Below are 16,478 nucleotides of genomic sequence, written 5' to 3'. Positions count from 1 at the left end.
CAGTGATGCAAATTACTCATCACTGCATAAATATGTATGGTTGCTTGGGCAAACGTTCATTTAACAAAATCAATGCTTTACTAAAAAGTTGGTTTATGGGAAGTCTTTAGCCAAGATCTCAACCAGAACACAGAACAAAAAAAAAAAAATATTCGTTAAGAGGAATTATGCAAATATAAAATCGCTGAAATTGTTTACACTACATTTCTCTTTTGTGTGTTGGTGTGCTTGGTTATGGAGGATTTAGTTGACTATTGTGATCTGGCATGTTTTACTGGAACCATACAGCATTATACTGTCAAAAATGAGTATGTTTTACTAGAAAATTCTATTTCAGGCTTTTATTTCCAAATTTCACACCTAATCAAATGTGTTACTTGTGATTTCATTGTAAAATAACAATCTATTTCCGAGTGAAAACTGTTTCCAAGTAAAGATTTGTGTTGAAAGTGCACTTCTAACACTTCTTATAACACTCTTCTCCAAAATATGAAGTACAGGTATAACTGATTTAGTGATCAATTGTAAATGTGTGCAAACATCTGTTTTATATGATACTGCCCTCAAAGTCTGCCTTCCACGAACAGTAACAGAGCAATGTTAATTGAGGCGGGAATGTACTGTAGTTTTATAAATAAGGCACAATCTACAATAACCCAATGTCAAATGTTGTACACGTTACATATGTGACCCTCGACCACAAAACCAGTCTTAAGTCCCTGGGGTATATTTTTAAAAAACATTGTATGGATCAAAATGATACATTTTTCTTTTAAGCCAAAAATCATTTGGATATTAAGTAGACCATGTTACATGAATATATTTAGTAAATTTCCAAACTTAAATATACCAAACATTCACTTTTTTTTTTTTTTAAATATGGATTGCTAAGAATTCCTTTGGACAACTTCAAAGGCGATTTTCTCAGTATTTCGATTTTTTACACCCTCAGATTCCAGATTTTCAGATAGTTGTCTCTCGGCCAAATATTGGCCAATCCTAATAAACCATACATCAATGGAAAGCTTATTTATTCAGCTTCCAGCTGATGTTTAAATATTAATTTAAAAAAATTACACTTAAGACTGGTGTTGTGGTCACTTATACTTACTACGGTAAAAACAATAAATCAATTAACCCTAAACTAAAGACTTATACACAAACAATTAAGGATTTACTTTGAAATAATTTTCACTCTAAAATTGCTAGTAAAATTAAAATGATTAAAAAGAAAAGCAAGTACTGAATTAAACATTTTAAAGTAGAACTTTACTTTCTTGTAAAATTAACTACAATGATCTTTAATTTACAACTTCACTTACACTTCAGTAAGTACATGTTCTTAAATGTATAATTACACTGTAACAAGGACACCTTATAAAAAAATTATCTGATGTATAATAAGCCTCATTTACATAGAAAGGAGATGTGTTTACATTGAAAACAGTCAATTATTTAATGTAAATGCAACACAGTGCTACTTAAATGCATTTAGCACCTAGTTAAACTGGATTGTGGTCATAGCTGGTTTTTGCTCTTAAATAGTGTGCACTAAAGTGTTTCTTATATTCGCCCCACAGTACTTAAACAAACAAAGGAAGATCAGGGAAAAATTTACAGAACAAAAACCAAGAGCAAGCCAAAAACCAGAGCTAATGTTAATGCCAAAATGAGAACTACAGAAATCAATAGTAACAGATCATGTTACATGAAAATCAAATTGTGTATCACAGATCTCAGGAAGCCCGTCTGAGCCTTTTCTCTAAGGAGAAAAGCCTTGAGCAAGAGCGAGAGAGAGAAACAGATTGGAAGAGAAGAGAGACAAAAATGAGACCGACAGCAAGGGGAAGACAGAACAATAGAGAGAGATAGAGAGAGAAAAAGGGATACAAAGACTCAGACAGACAGGTAGACAGACAGAAAAAGGGAGGGGGTGGGGGTTTGGGGTGGTATGTAGAGAGCACAAAACAGAAAACATTTTCCTTCCACTAAGTCATTGAATCCCAGAATTTAAGACCACCGTCCCTTCTCTCCCCAACCATATATACCACCAAATTACATCATACACTTCAATCTGATCCAAGATCAAAAGGGAAACGTGTGGGTGCCATGGAAACACACTTCAAAGACTTCCTCTTCCAGCATCCAGTGTAAACCTCTGCAACTGACTGGTGTTCGTGCAGAGGAGACGCCGGGGTTTTGTTGACCTCTTCAGAATATTCCTGACAACTGCCTAAGCTCAAATTTGATATTAACTGATGGAACGATATAACACTGCTGCAAACTGCAAAATGAGAAATGACAGAGTGTAATTTTTTACATTACATTCATGTTAGAGACAAGTGTGTTTTCTGCAGCACAAAATCAGACTACAACGGGCGTCGCAGTTAGAATTCACAGAAATGGATGAGACTGAAATTTCTCATGAATATTAAAGGGTTAGTTCATCCAGAAATGGACAGCAGCGTTGTACGTCAGTCTCGAACTAAACCTATAATATCTTAAACTGTGTTCCGAAGATGAACACAGGTCTTACAGGTTTGGAACGACATGAGGGTGAGTCATTAATGACATCATTTTTCTTTTTGGAGTGAACTAAGCCTTTAATTATGTTAAGTTTCAAATGGTTTCAAATAATCTTGTAGTGATTTGAATAGGGCCAGTCACCTCATGACATGTTTAATCTGATCTACCAAAGTCATTCAGTTCAGTGAACATGTGCATGAATCGGCAAATGAACAATAAGTATATCTTGATGGTCCAGTGCGAGAGGTTCCAGATTATAATCCGCACTTATACAACTTTTTATTTTAATAAACCAGATGTACATTGGTGGATGTACATTTGGACTGGGGTGACATTTGTTTGCATTTTGTTTTGTGAATTCACTAGAACGGATGGCAAGCTGCTGAAATGCAGTAGATTAGAGTCTTAGAAGTTTAAGCTGGAGAGAAAATGCCACTGTTGCTTTCCACAACTGATAACAACCCCAAAAAACATACAGCAATGAAAATATTAAATTCCAGCACCATATAGGAAGTACATTATGACACTAACCAAACAAAACCATAGTGAATAAACTTCTGGTGACAACTGTAACCAGCACAAATGCGTGTCCTTTTTATATATTTACATTTTAGTATTTTATTCTATTTCAGTTGATAGTTTTTTTTTTTTATTTATACATAAAATGTACTATTAACTGACATAAAATATTTTTTTAAATTATTATTTTTAAAGCTAGTAGTCAAGGCAATTAAACCTCATTTTCATTTAAAGTACTAAAATAAGCTAAACTGAACTAAAACTTAAACTATATACAAACTAAAAAATTACAAGAAAATACAAAATCTAAAATTGAAATGGAAGCAAAAAATGAAAATAACATCTAATTCAAAATATCAAAAAAATCTATAATAGAATATTAATGATAATAAAATAATGCTGCCTTTTTGCAAAATAATTTCCCATTTGCATTGGGACATAATTTAAACATTTTCATTATTTTATTAATAATAACATTTTAAAATAAAATAATTATATTATTATCCTTTTATGTACATTATATAATTTAATGTACATCTATACTGGCCACTTCACTCCACTCCACTCCACTAATATCTGAACAATGTCAAACTTAGTGATCGACAGTTTGTGGCTAATGTGGTGAACGCAATGCACAGTATATGCATTACATAAATCAGTAGTCTCTGCTCTGAGCTGCGTAACTCTGTCAAGATGACACCAATCAATCATTAGTGGATTGACAAACGAGCAGTGTAATGGCAGTCTGAAACATTAGCGGAGTTCTTGGTACGTCAGTTTGCGGTCTTATGGATGGATTTGAGGTATCATGTATATTGCGCTCTGTACTGATACCAGCTAACAATGGTTGTTGTGTCAAATATCCCGTGAAGGGCATGTGAAATATTACATCTGCCATTTGCTCAGCATGAAAGATGGATGATATTCGACACGTCATCCCGGGCTTGCAGAAATGATTGGTTTAGAGTTGCAGTTGGTCACTGAATCTGTCACAGGCTGCAGGTGTTCACTGTATATCTAAAATAGGCAAGAGAACAAAGCGTCTTGTTCCAGCACTGTCAACGAGAACTGGAATCAAGAGGTCTGGAAACAAAGGTCAGAGCAAATCATAAAACACAGTCCTTTCCTGCATGAAGCGGCCAACGTCGGCAACAGAAAAAAGGAGACTTTTCATAACCAAAGGCCAAACTGCTTCGGGGATCCACGGTGTCCTTTCTCCTGTGGGCTGCAGACGCACGGGTATGTGTGTGTAGAGTTCACATATTGCTTTTCTTCCAGTTTAAACAGAGTTACACCCCCCTCAAACTGTCAATCATTGCAACGGCAGTGAACAAAAGCCTCCACCGGCCCCTGCTTGTCACCCTGTCACTCAAATCCCAGCGCAAAAATAAATAGGGGGCAGAGAGTAGCACCGCAGGGTAGATGGCTAGAGGGGTTGGGGGAGTGGGAACAACTGCCTTTTTAAAATCATTTTCTCCTCCATTTCTCAATGAGGGATTTCTTTATAATCTCCCTGAGGTGAGAATCATATTTTAATTAGGTCTACTTCTGGTTAACAGTTCCCCTCCCTGCCTGATCAGTGTACGTGTCCACCCGGCGGTGTTAGCAGGGCTGTCACACTCACTCACTTTCAGATCAAATTGGATCATATCAAAGATGCCAACAATCCTCAGTCTTCCCACTCTTGTGACACCCCCAAACAACAAAAAGCCAGCTTGTGCCATGCTAGTCTTTAAAGGTGCCATGTGTAAAAATTGAGGTAAAAATATCCAAAAAAATGACCTACACACATCAAAAGAATGAGAAGAAATAAGGGCGATGATGTCATTAAAAAAATGTAAAGTTATAGTGCTGCAGAGATATCAACCTTAATTAGCATTAGCATTACTAGCCACAGCCCGACAGGTGTCGTAATACCATTTTCGGCCATGGGAGGCGATATGCGGACAACATAACCACCAGCCAACCTGCAATACACGAATAACTCGCACGGCTTGTGGGCGTGTACTTGAACCTGATATCAATCGTGTGGAAAGTACAGCTCCCTACTTCATTTCAGTTCAGGGAAGAGAGCGGAAGGATGGCTGAAGCCCTTGGCAAGAGACCCCTACCACCACCACCCGCTACAGGGAAACAACCGCGCTCGGAATCACAAATCAAATCCGATAAGAAAAGGAGCCGAACCAGAGTAAACATCGCCACTGCTTTCCATCACTGGAGACAACTGATGGACTTGAAAGAAATGAGGTTCGACTCCGAACTTGCAACATTTCTTTTGGATAGGTAGGTAAGATGCTGTTAGTGTTTCGCTAGAAGTTTGTTTTATATGTTTGCGTATTTTTTTCGGGAAGTTATAACAATCAGATATTTTTTAATATCATAACTAACCTGCTCTGTCTAGTCTGTTGGTCTCCGTGTCCTCTTTGCTCCTTGGTTTTTCTGTGCGTGAGAAAATTGATGTGTGGCTTGAAAGCGTGTGAAAAGAGTCAAGTGCGTGTGTCTCACGGTGAATGCTTGAGAGTTGGCAGCTCTGGTGACTTTGGTTGGCGCTAGCTTGATGTTGACAGAATGCTGTCTGTCAAATTAATTGAATTCAAATAATGTGTATATACAACTCAAAATGTAATATGAACAAAACGAATATGAACACATTCACTGGTAAAGGTGAAGGGGAGTAGCTTGAAGATGTCATGGTGAAGGGGAGTAGCTTGAAGATGTCAGACAAATACAATCGGAGTTACATAAAAAATGTCCTGGCACATCCAAACCTTATAATGGCAGTGAATGGTGGCAGGGATTTAAAAGCCCCAAAACAACTGCATCCTTCCCTCAAAAAGTGTCCCAAACGGCTCTGGTGGGGTTAATAAAGGCCTTCTAAAGCAAATCAATGCATTTGTGTGAGTCAAATACCCATATTTAAAACTTTATAAACCATAATCTCTAGCTTCTGCTTACTGTCGTATGTGCGTTCATGAGAGAGTGGCGTTGAGTAGATGATGTAGGATGTAGACTTAGTGAAAGCTCCAATTCACTTCAGGAGGCCTTTATTAACCCCCTGGAGCTGTGTGGAGCATTTTTAAAGATGGATGGATGCACTTTATTTTGCTTCAAACCACCATTCACTGCTATTATAAAGCTTGGAAGATCCAGGACATTTTTTTAATATACCCTGATTGTATTTGTCTGAAAGAAGAAAATCGTATACACCTAGGATGCCTTGAGAGTGAGTAAATCATAAGGTTATTTCATTTTTGGATTAAGTATCCTTTTAAATAAAATGTTTGTGTTAAATAAAATAATAATTATTCTTATTATTTTACAGTAAGTATTGCCTTGAATTATTCATTAATTGATTTTACTAATAATAATAATAATAATAAATACTCATGTTATTTTACAGTTAAATAGTATTATTATTGAGTAAATATATTTCTTCATTTTCTTATTTAAATGTTACAATATAATTGAATAAAATATTTTATAAATAACTAAATTAATTAATTAATGAACAATTATAATAGTACTATTGTTTTTATATTATTTTTTTATTTTTATAATTAAAAAAATATATATTTTATGTTTTATAATAATAGTATATACAGTACAATATAATAAAATATTCATACTAACATATGAATAATACAAATGTTTTTGTTGTTGTTGTTTATTATTGTATAGTTGTGTTCTACGGGTTCTATAAAATACAATAGTGTGAATATTGTCTATTAGGAAAAAGAAAATCTCTGACTAAAATTTCTGTTCATCATACTTATAGCGCTACATTTAAGTGTATTTTTGTTTTTTTTTTAGAGGCTGACTGTCCTATAAAAATCTATGTGGAGATATTTTAATTTGTGTTGCATTCCATGAAAAGAATAAATACATTTAAATTCTAAAAGTCCCTCTATTCATGGCTTCCTGAAGATATTGGCCAAAGACCATCATGCAAAATCATGCATAACACATCAGACTACGGTGTTACCCACAAGGCAATGTACAAACAGAAGGTTATGTTTATTTTCCATAGGATTTTCTCTGTTGAACACCAAGCCAGTCGCATGCAGTGCTGACATTTCACTTTCTAAATGGTTCTCCTAGAATCTGATGCATGTCTGTGGGGCTGGCAGACACACCCCACACGTGGCGCAGGTTCCCAGAGTGAAATCAACAGGACGTTGTGTTTCACGGAGCATGTTAAAACACTGACATGAGAAGACTAAGGTACACGTCACAGCTAAAATGTTAACACAAGCTCACTAAGACATCCAGAGGGATATCAACATAGTAATTGAGCACAACAGCACTAATAGAACAAAAATCTGAAGAAGATAATATGCGAAAAAGTGGTATTTTGGCAATGTTGCTAGGGTAATGGAGCTTAAATTGAACAGAGATGAATTTGGGAGGGCAACATTTAAATGGCAGCGGCTGTGACAATGTTTCTGGTTATGAGAGTGACAATATAAATTAATTACAGGAAGAATGTCTACTACATCTCCGGTGGAATTTAGTAATGGCTAAAGGAAACTGTCCGTAGACTATCCTGCTTATTGCGTGCATTTTCTTTTTTGGATTCGTTTTCTGTCTTATTGTTTTATGACCATGGCAGCTGCTGTGAAAGCAGTTTGGCTTGAGCAAAGAAGCTGTTTACGATCAGCACACTGTTGTCTGGGCAGACGTCAAAGAGCAGATTTATTCAGAGACCAAAAGCTCCATTAGTCGGAGTTTTTAATTAGCACACTTTTGTGAGAGGGTCATTAAGAATGATTTGCTGTTGTGATTGAGGGCTTGCTGATGGGCAAGACGCAGACCCTGCTGAGTCTGCTTCTGACCCCAAACACAGATCTAGCTTCGGCCGAAAACAAAGCATTGTTGATAAAAAAAACCTCACCTGGGCAACTCTTCACTGGATCCAGTGTTACCCTGCCAAATGAGATGTAACAGCAGTCTAAATTGCCTACCGTTTTCTGGGTGTTCCATCTCTCCGATGCTACCATCAGGGGTGGTCCGTTCATAGTGGTCCTCGGGCAGGGCGAGGGGGCCGATGCGTGGTCCTGAAGAGCTCTTGCTGCTGGGGGTCTCAGACTCCTCCAGACCACTGTCATAGTAACTCTGCTGAGAGGAGTCCTGCTGATCTTGCATGGGATTGGCTGTAGAGAATGTCACTCTGCGATGCGGGAGCTGCAGTCGAGAGGAAAGAGGGGCTTTTAGTCACACAACAATCTAATTATAACTTTAGGCCCCAAAACTAGGCTAATTGACCACTAAATTTGTAATATCACACTTCAGCAGTCGGGCATTTTCAATATGTAATTTCCAGAGGGGCGGCTAATGAGGAAACGTTTTGTTCAAATTGAGGGGAAATGGTAAAGAGGAAATCACTTATTAGACTATCTCTTGGCAGAGGGGAAAGCAATATAATTCTTTGATATCACTGCTTAGGTGACCACATTGTTTTTCACAAGGCCAATGAGGGCAAACACTCACGCTGAAATATAGAGTTGCAGAGCTCATAAAACTGTGGAAATCACAGAATCCTGCAAAAAAGCCTCCATTCCCAATTCTGTGGGAGCTCAGAGTCTCCCGGCTGCAGGGTCGATCGATAGTGCCAGGCTGCATACACACATACAAACTGGCAAACAGAACCTTTTTAGAGTAGGAATTAGGGCCATTAAGAGAGCAATTTCTGTTCATATAAAAAGCCCATTAACATGGCCATTTAAAACATATAGAAAGGCCATTAACACAAAATACTTCACCATCCCAAAGTTGTAAGGCTTTCTTTTTCTCCCTCTAATTCAGCATGTTTATTTATTTGCTCATTCTTCAACTATTTTCTTGACTTCTCCTGAAATTTAATTCTCCAAATTGTACAGAAATGCAGTGCAAATGTCTTAGGCCACTAGTATTTTCACCACAAAAAATGGTTTTAAGTCAGATATTTCTATGTTTTGCTGTAGTGTCGGTAGAAAATATCAGTTTACATTTCCAAACATTACTTTTGTCATTAAATGTAATAATCCAATGAGATTTTAGTTTGCACAAGGAGTCTGACAGCAGCCAGTGCTCCACACAGAGATCTGATCTCATCATCATCCAGTCTGTCTGGAACAACATGAAGAAACAGAACAAACTGAGACAGACTCAATCCAGAACAACGTTGGCAATGTCTCCAAAATGCTTCAAGAAACCTACAAAGCTACAGTACTGTGCAACGTTTTAGGCACTGTTACCATGATATAAAAATTACTTTTCCATCATACAAGATCTTGGTCATTTTGCCCCCCCCCCCCAAATCTACAGTATTTACTTGTACACATCTCCTCATTGCTCATAAGCTATACACACACTTCCACTAAACATTTGTACTTTGCGCTTACTCTTTACTCTGTCACGTTCACGAGTTGTAGGCCTGTTATTCTTGTGCTCCCTTGTGCTCTGGTATTTACGGTTAGCGAGGCACTGAAGTGCATAGACGAACATTCCCACTGCACAGTAATTACATTGACTTCCTTCCCTAAACTCAGACATGGACTCACAGCATGAGTCCCTCTGTTGTCAAAGCTTTCATACAATGAGGGACCATGTGTGTGGAAGAGAGAAAGAGATACAAGGGAGAACCATGGGGTGTTTTGTCTTAGGGCAGAAACAGTTTATATATATATATATATATATATATATATATATATATTTTTTTTTTTTTTTTCTTATTAATTAGCAGTCTTTGATGTGCAAGGGGCCATTCTTCGGGTGGCACACGTTTTAGTCATTGTTTTATCTTTTTCTGTAAAATGTGCTTATCATGCTTTGTAGAAAATGCAAATGGCACTGCTTGATCACTGTAAAGGGATGTAGTGATTACAAGGCCACATGTAATATGCAAATTGTAGCGTTTGATCTACAGTAGGGGACTTTGAAAAGAAAAATCCTCCAGTGTGGTTTTATTAGGGAAAGCACATTATTACAGTTATGATATTTTAAATGCTAATATCATTGCCAATCCAGCTACCATCCTAGAATAATGGCATTCTCAGAGACTAGAATTGTACTTCAGACACGTTGCTATTTAAACTTAAGAGGGACATTTAGTTATTTAAATATGGATTCTTGCTTAAACTGCTCCTACAGGCATTGCTCGAAAGTCAGCACTTTTATTTCCCCCTTAGCGCAGGAACCTGCAGTCTGCAGTTCTGCAGATGGAGTAGAGTCTCAGCACAGAGTCCGGTCTCTCTCTCTCTCCCTCCAGGGGGAGCACTGCAGAGTTGGGACGGGGAGGGGGAGGGGGGTGCGGTGGGATTGGAGGTGGTGGTTAAGTGGGGGCAGAAGTGAGGCAGGAAAAAGATAAAGGAACAGAGCCTGGATGTAAAAGAGCCAGTCTCCATTCTGGCTGGCTTAAGTGATCCCTGATTGGAATCGACCTGCATGAATTTTGATGAGTGTGAATTGGGTAACTGGAGTTGGGCACTTTGGAGAGCGAGGGTCTTGTAATAGAATACTGGACTGGAAGAAAAGTCAGAGAGAGAATCTTAAGATTGTAGAGGAACCTGGAATCGACAGAGTCTTGGATTGGAGAGTGTTTTGTACTGGCCTGAGAATCTTGGACAGGTCAGAGAGTCTTGGATAGAAAAGAGAGAACTGCACCAGGCATAGAGAGTCTTGCTTTGGAGAGACAGCCTAGAATTTGGCAGGGAGTCTAATTCTAGGCTGAATTAGACTCCCTGCCTAATTGGAGAGGGTCTTGGACTGGAGGCTGAAACTTAGATTGTAGAGAGACTTGGATTGGAGGGGGAGAGTGATAATCTGCTGTCTACAGGACAGAAATGGAGAAGTGTATTAGGGTTTCTAGGACTGGCCTTTACACTGGACTTGAAACCAAATACAGATTTGATTATGCACCACAAAGATGCCTGGACAAAGTAAAAGAGACAAACAACATGGCCTTGAAGGATTTGAGTAAAACTAGAACAGTGCACATGGAAATAGAAATGGAACAAAACAAAAATGCAGCACTGAATATGCAAGAGAATTTCACAAAACTCCACAGATATGAGCAGAGGTAGAGGGAGAAAATGACGTTTGCTAGGCTGAAGTGTTGCGCCTCTGAGCTGATAATGGAGTGCTGCCTGATATCTGTTTATACATCACGCATGAGGTGTGGTTTGAGGTGAAATACTCCAGAAATGGATAGCGGATACACAGGGTGGTTTAAGCTGCAAGCAGGGCGGCGAGGCTGAGCTTTCCCTACCAGTGATTCATTCAGCACATTACTCCTGCACGCTGTCATACCAAATTGCATGAACTGTGAGATTTGTCATTAGAAGTGGCAGCTCGATCCCCTGTACTCTGCGTACGGCCAATGCAGGCTTTTACTGTGTCAGCGCTGCTGCAGCCTCAAACCCTGTACCATTTTTAAACATTCTGCTTTAGGAATGCAGTTTTCGAAGCAGGGAGGGAGATCTATTGAGGTAGAAGCTCTCATGCCTTTCGGACACAGAGGGGTTTGTATCTACCGAACTTTGCTGGTGAAATTAGCCACTAGTGAATGCTAAACAACTCTGACAATGGCTTTCTCCTGCCCTCTCTCATTTCAATCACCAGCTCTTCTTCGTCTTGTTTCATATCTTCACTCTTTCCTCTTTTTCTCGACCACCCCCTCCATTCTGTTTCATTCTCCGACACGTTCTCTGAGTGCCCACTCCCAAACTCTCCCTCCCTGTGTCTCTTTGATAAGTCTGGACTCTTTGAAGACCCTAGTGTCACACTTCTTGCCTCCAAGCTCTTGCACCTACAAAAAAACTGAGAAACAAAAAATCTGAAAGATGGAAGAGGAAAAGCTGGCGAGAGTCGGATGGAAAATAAGAACAGATCCGTATGTGCCTAACAACCCCTCCACCCCCTGCTTATTTTTCTCAGCTCTCTGTGATTTTATGCTGGCTGCATCTCTTCCGAGGTGCACTCCTTCATTGTCATGTTTGTTTGCGCAGCTCATTTTTCCTCTGCTCTACATGCCTTCTGAAGCAGCGGCTCATTGATCCTCACATGCGCCTGCAGCCCTGGAGCCTGAACACTCGCTCAGATCCCCTTTAACTAACACATGGCACCAAAAGTTCACCCACTGACTTTAACCAAGCGAGAGCACAGTGGTTCACAGTACATCTCCTACTCAGTGTGGGTGCACAAAGGCAGGAAAGATCTCTAAATTAACCATGGGACAGCAGCTGAGAAAACAACTTTCAATTTCTGTCACATAATTTATCACAGCAGACAGCGCAACAGACCTTTCCAGACTTTTCAATAAAACATCTGTACAATAAGTTGGTTTTAATGCCTTGAGAAAAAAAAAATGCTAAAAGTAAAATAAAAACAGCCATACTTAAGATCAGTGGTCTAGGGGCAAGGATTTAAAGCAGGGACCACTGGGGTTCTGTGAAGGTCCATAGATATATATGCAGTGTAAAACATAGAATATATGCAGTTAATTCACTAGGGAGTGAATTCACTAAACAGTAAGCATACTACTTTTGCTCACAGCAATTCTTTTTTATTTCAATGTAAAATTTGGCATCTTAACCTCTCACAATCCAGGTTAAAGGGAGATTATAATTCAGTGAAAACTCTTTCATCATCTGCAGTGTATAAATCAGGATATTATAAAAGATTAAAAAAAAAAAAAGTGCCAAAGATATAGATGGTTTAGAGTTTACTTTTTTTTTCTTTTTTTTTTTTTATAATAGTTTTTTTCTAGCACTAATTACTCATTTTGTGAATTTATCAATTAGACGATATATATTCTTAGAATGTTGGAAAATGGGGTTAGTTACCCCAGTTTTCAAGATGGTGATCAAACTAATGTGGCAAATTATAGGGCGATTTCGATTCTATCAGTAGTGTCTAAAATAGTAGAAAAAAGTAGTAACTAAGCAAACTGTGAATTTTGTGGTTATTGAAAATAATTTATTGTGTCCTATGCAATTTGGGTTTTGTAAACAGCATTCAACAGAAACTGCTGTATGTTATTTTATTGAGCAAATTCGATCAAAATTAGGTAAGGCTGGGGCTGTGGTTGCTGTGTTCCTTGATTTACAAAAGGCATTCAATACACTAAATCACAACATTTTATTATCTAAATTATCACATACATTTTTTTCGGAATATGCAATAAAATGTATTGAGTCTTACCTTACATCAAGGAAACAGTGTACCTGGATTAAAACATAAATATCTTCTTTGAGAGATTGTCCCACAGGGGTTCCTCAGGGGTTAACACTAGGGCCATTACTCTTTAGTTTGTATTTTAATGATTTTCCAGATGTTTGTCCTGATGTACATATTCAAATGTACGCAGATGACATTAAATTCTAAATTATACGGAATAGATTTATGCACCTGACAAAACAATAGAAAAGGTGGCACAAAGATTATCTATTTAGATTGGTTTACTCAGTGCTGTTTAATATTCAAATGTTTTTTTTTTTTTTTTTTTTTTTTTTTAAGAGCATGTATGTATTTTAAAATTAAAAAGGAGGAGGCCCAACCAGATATATTAGTTAATGGTGTAAAATTACAAATTGTACCAGATTTTAAGTATCCTGGAGTTATTTTATCTAACATTTAAAAAGCATGTTCGAAAAATAGTCTGTGCAGTGACGCCTCAACTTCAAGAGTCTTTTAAAATTTTTTGAACTTTTCTCATTTCTCTTATTTTATTACTTCATGGTCAGAAGCAGGAAAGTCTACTCTTAAACCATTATATACTTGTATAAACGTGCACTAAAATAATTCGACAAGAAATCCTTATAGGTATCATCATTGTTTGATTATAAGTACTTTTTTTATTTATTTTACTTTGGAAAATTTTATTGTTTTTTATAATTGTTAATGTACAAAATTGTTAACATTCTTGCACCTTTACCCTTGAAGGAATTTCTGTAGTACTGAAAATATAAGACAAACTGCAACTTTGTCAAGAGGAGATTGCGCAGTGAATTTTACAGTTACTAATTTTGATTGTTTAGCTTTCTCTGTAAGGGTTGTTAATAACTGGGATAATTTACCAATCAAAGACAATGTTCCACCTTACAGTTTAAGCTACATTTGAAAATATGGTTAAAGATGAGTCAGGTGTGTTGAGTATTTCTGTGTTCTGAATGAAACTTTGGTTGAGTTGTAATATTTTTTATAATTGTCTGTAGGATTATGTTTTGTAGTATTTATAGGGGATATTTTGTAGAAATTTGGATTGTAGTTTCTATTTGAATGTACATGGTATTATACTGATGTATTGACACATCATTTGTTTTGTATGTTCCTGCCCAGGGACAGCAGATTAAATTTTGTTCTATAGCTAATTCTGGGGCTGTTTTCAGACTGCCTATTGTCCCTAATTGTCAAATAATTAATTAAATAAAAAAGAACCCAAAAGAAGATTTTCTGAATGACGTTCAGATACATTTGCTGAAATAGCACCTGAATTAACTTACTGCCATTTCTATGTAAATTAAGCCTTATTCAAAAGTGTAATTTGCCTGTCACGATGAACACTGATCTATTATACACACACACAACCCCCCCCCCCCCCCCCAGAAATCACAATTTTAAAGAGATGCTTGTGCACATTTTCAATGGCAGCAGTTTTAAGATCAAATAATGACCAAAATATGGAGAAGAGCACTATAATTGGGCATACATTCTAATGCATAGTGTAGATGAACATACTTTCACATTTTAAAGAGAATCACAGTGTTACATAATTTACATTATTCTTTAGTGAACTGGCTAAAGAGTTACTTAAAAAAAGACTGTGGGCAATTAAGCAGCATTAAAAGATGGAATAATACTTTCAAACAGAATTTTCCTACTGTTAATCTCATCAAAAAAATTACATATAGAAGTGTTGTTAAAGATTTTTTTAACACTTTTCTGCTAAAGATGACATACTACCATTATTTGGTAGCACTTTCTATGAAGCCAGTTTTTATAATACATCAAAAGGGTATTCTTAAGGCATTATAATAAATACATAATGCATTATAAAAATCCTTATAATATGTTATATCAACTCATGAGTAATCATAATGGCAATTATACAGTACTTATGTATATGTGGTTATACGTTTAAGAGTATGATTATTTAAAGCACACAATGAACACCATATTAAATCTACTTAATTTACAGTATAATGGACTGCATCACATATTGACATTGTTTAAGATCTGCACAGTATCTTATTACAGCTTGTGAGTGGTTAGATGTTGAGTGTTATTTGAGTGTTTCATGTGGAGCTAATGTTAATTAATTGATGTGAGCATAATACTCCAACTGAAAAAATGCAAGGTTTTATATGTTTACATTTTATTTTGATGGTCCCCTTAATCAATCAGCTGTAAGCATTTTTCCAACTACCTCTCATTAAAGTAATAGGATGGTCAAGAATGGTAGAATCTAGTAAGGTAGAATAAGCTGACGTACTTGCTAATACATGTATAGTCAGTTTATCTGTTGGTTGACTATCAAAATAAAGTGTTAGCATATATTTACAGTAGCAGACATACTAATAATCTATTGACAGCTAGTTGAAATAAAAAAAAAAAATTGATAACACGGATAAAACGTGTTCATTTTGTTATAAAACATGATACTCTTAAAAGCTATAACCACAAATAACTAAATATTATAATATATTAAAACTGTTCTTATGAATATTAATGAGATGATACAACATATTATACGTTTTTTTTTTATAATGCATTATGCATTCATTATAATGCCTTAAGAATACATGTATAATGTATTATAAATACAGGCTTCATAGAAAATATTACCAATTACAAAAAATGCAAAAAATACTGTTGAAAAACAATGCAATACATTAATGTATTACCGATGTTTCTAAAAAAAAGAGAAAACAATAGAAGTAATATAACTTTTTTTAAAGTTATTTATGGCAAAAAAAAAAAAACACAACTAAAAAGCTATCTGAATGAACAATAACTAGAGATCTTATATACATTTTAGTAATGTTAAAAAAATACATTTGTTCTTCATTTAAGTTGTTCTAAAGCAAATTAATTTTCCTTTTTAATACTGGGGGTTCCTGGGTTGAGTGAGAGTATTTGTGAGGGATTTATAGAAGTTGAAAAACCCTAGTCTAGGCTATATGAAGGTAATTCAATACATGATTATGCTGAGAACAAGACAAGTAACATAATTTCTGCTGTCTGCCACATCAGATGACACAGCCGTCTAATCTCTGTCCTGAGTGGGAAAACATACAGTAGTCGAATCTGCGATCCAGCTTTGACATGATCACAATGGCTGTCATTGTTGACCTCGCTGTGAACCCATAACCTTTCAAACTCTTCAGCCTCCTGTCCATCACCGGGGACAAGATGCGAAACAAACACTCTAATCTACACTCCTTATAACACCTCTC

At 36.6% G+C, this 16,478-nt stretch overlaps 1 protein-coding gene across 1 annotated transcript in view; it reads right to left on the bottom strand.

Moving 5' to 3' along the window:
* Positions 1 to 16,478, bottom strand: part of LOC128021281 (protocadherin-1-like) — a 77,853-nt gene that overhangs the window by 18,724 nt on the left and 42,651 nt on the right. The window contains exon 4 of the mRNA XM_052608385.1: positions 8,007 to 8,226. Coding sequence (XP_052464345.1) covers positions 8,007 to 8,226 — 220 coding nt within the window. The remainder of the gene's footprint in view (positions 1 to 8,006; positions 8,227 to 16,478) is intronic.

This window comes from Carassius gibelio, chromosome A10, assembly GCF_023724105.1.
Source record: "Carassius gibelio isolate Cgi1373 ecotype wild population from Czech Republic chromosome A10, carGib1.2-hapl.c, whole genome shotgun sequence".
Lineage (NCBI taxonomy): Eukaryota > Metazoa > Chordata > Actinopteri > Cypriniformes > Cyprinidae > Carassius > Carassius gibelio.
This window is presented reverse-complemented; position numbering and strand designations above follow the sequence as displayed.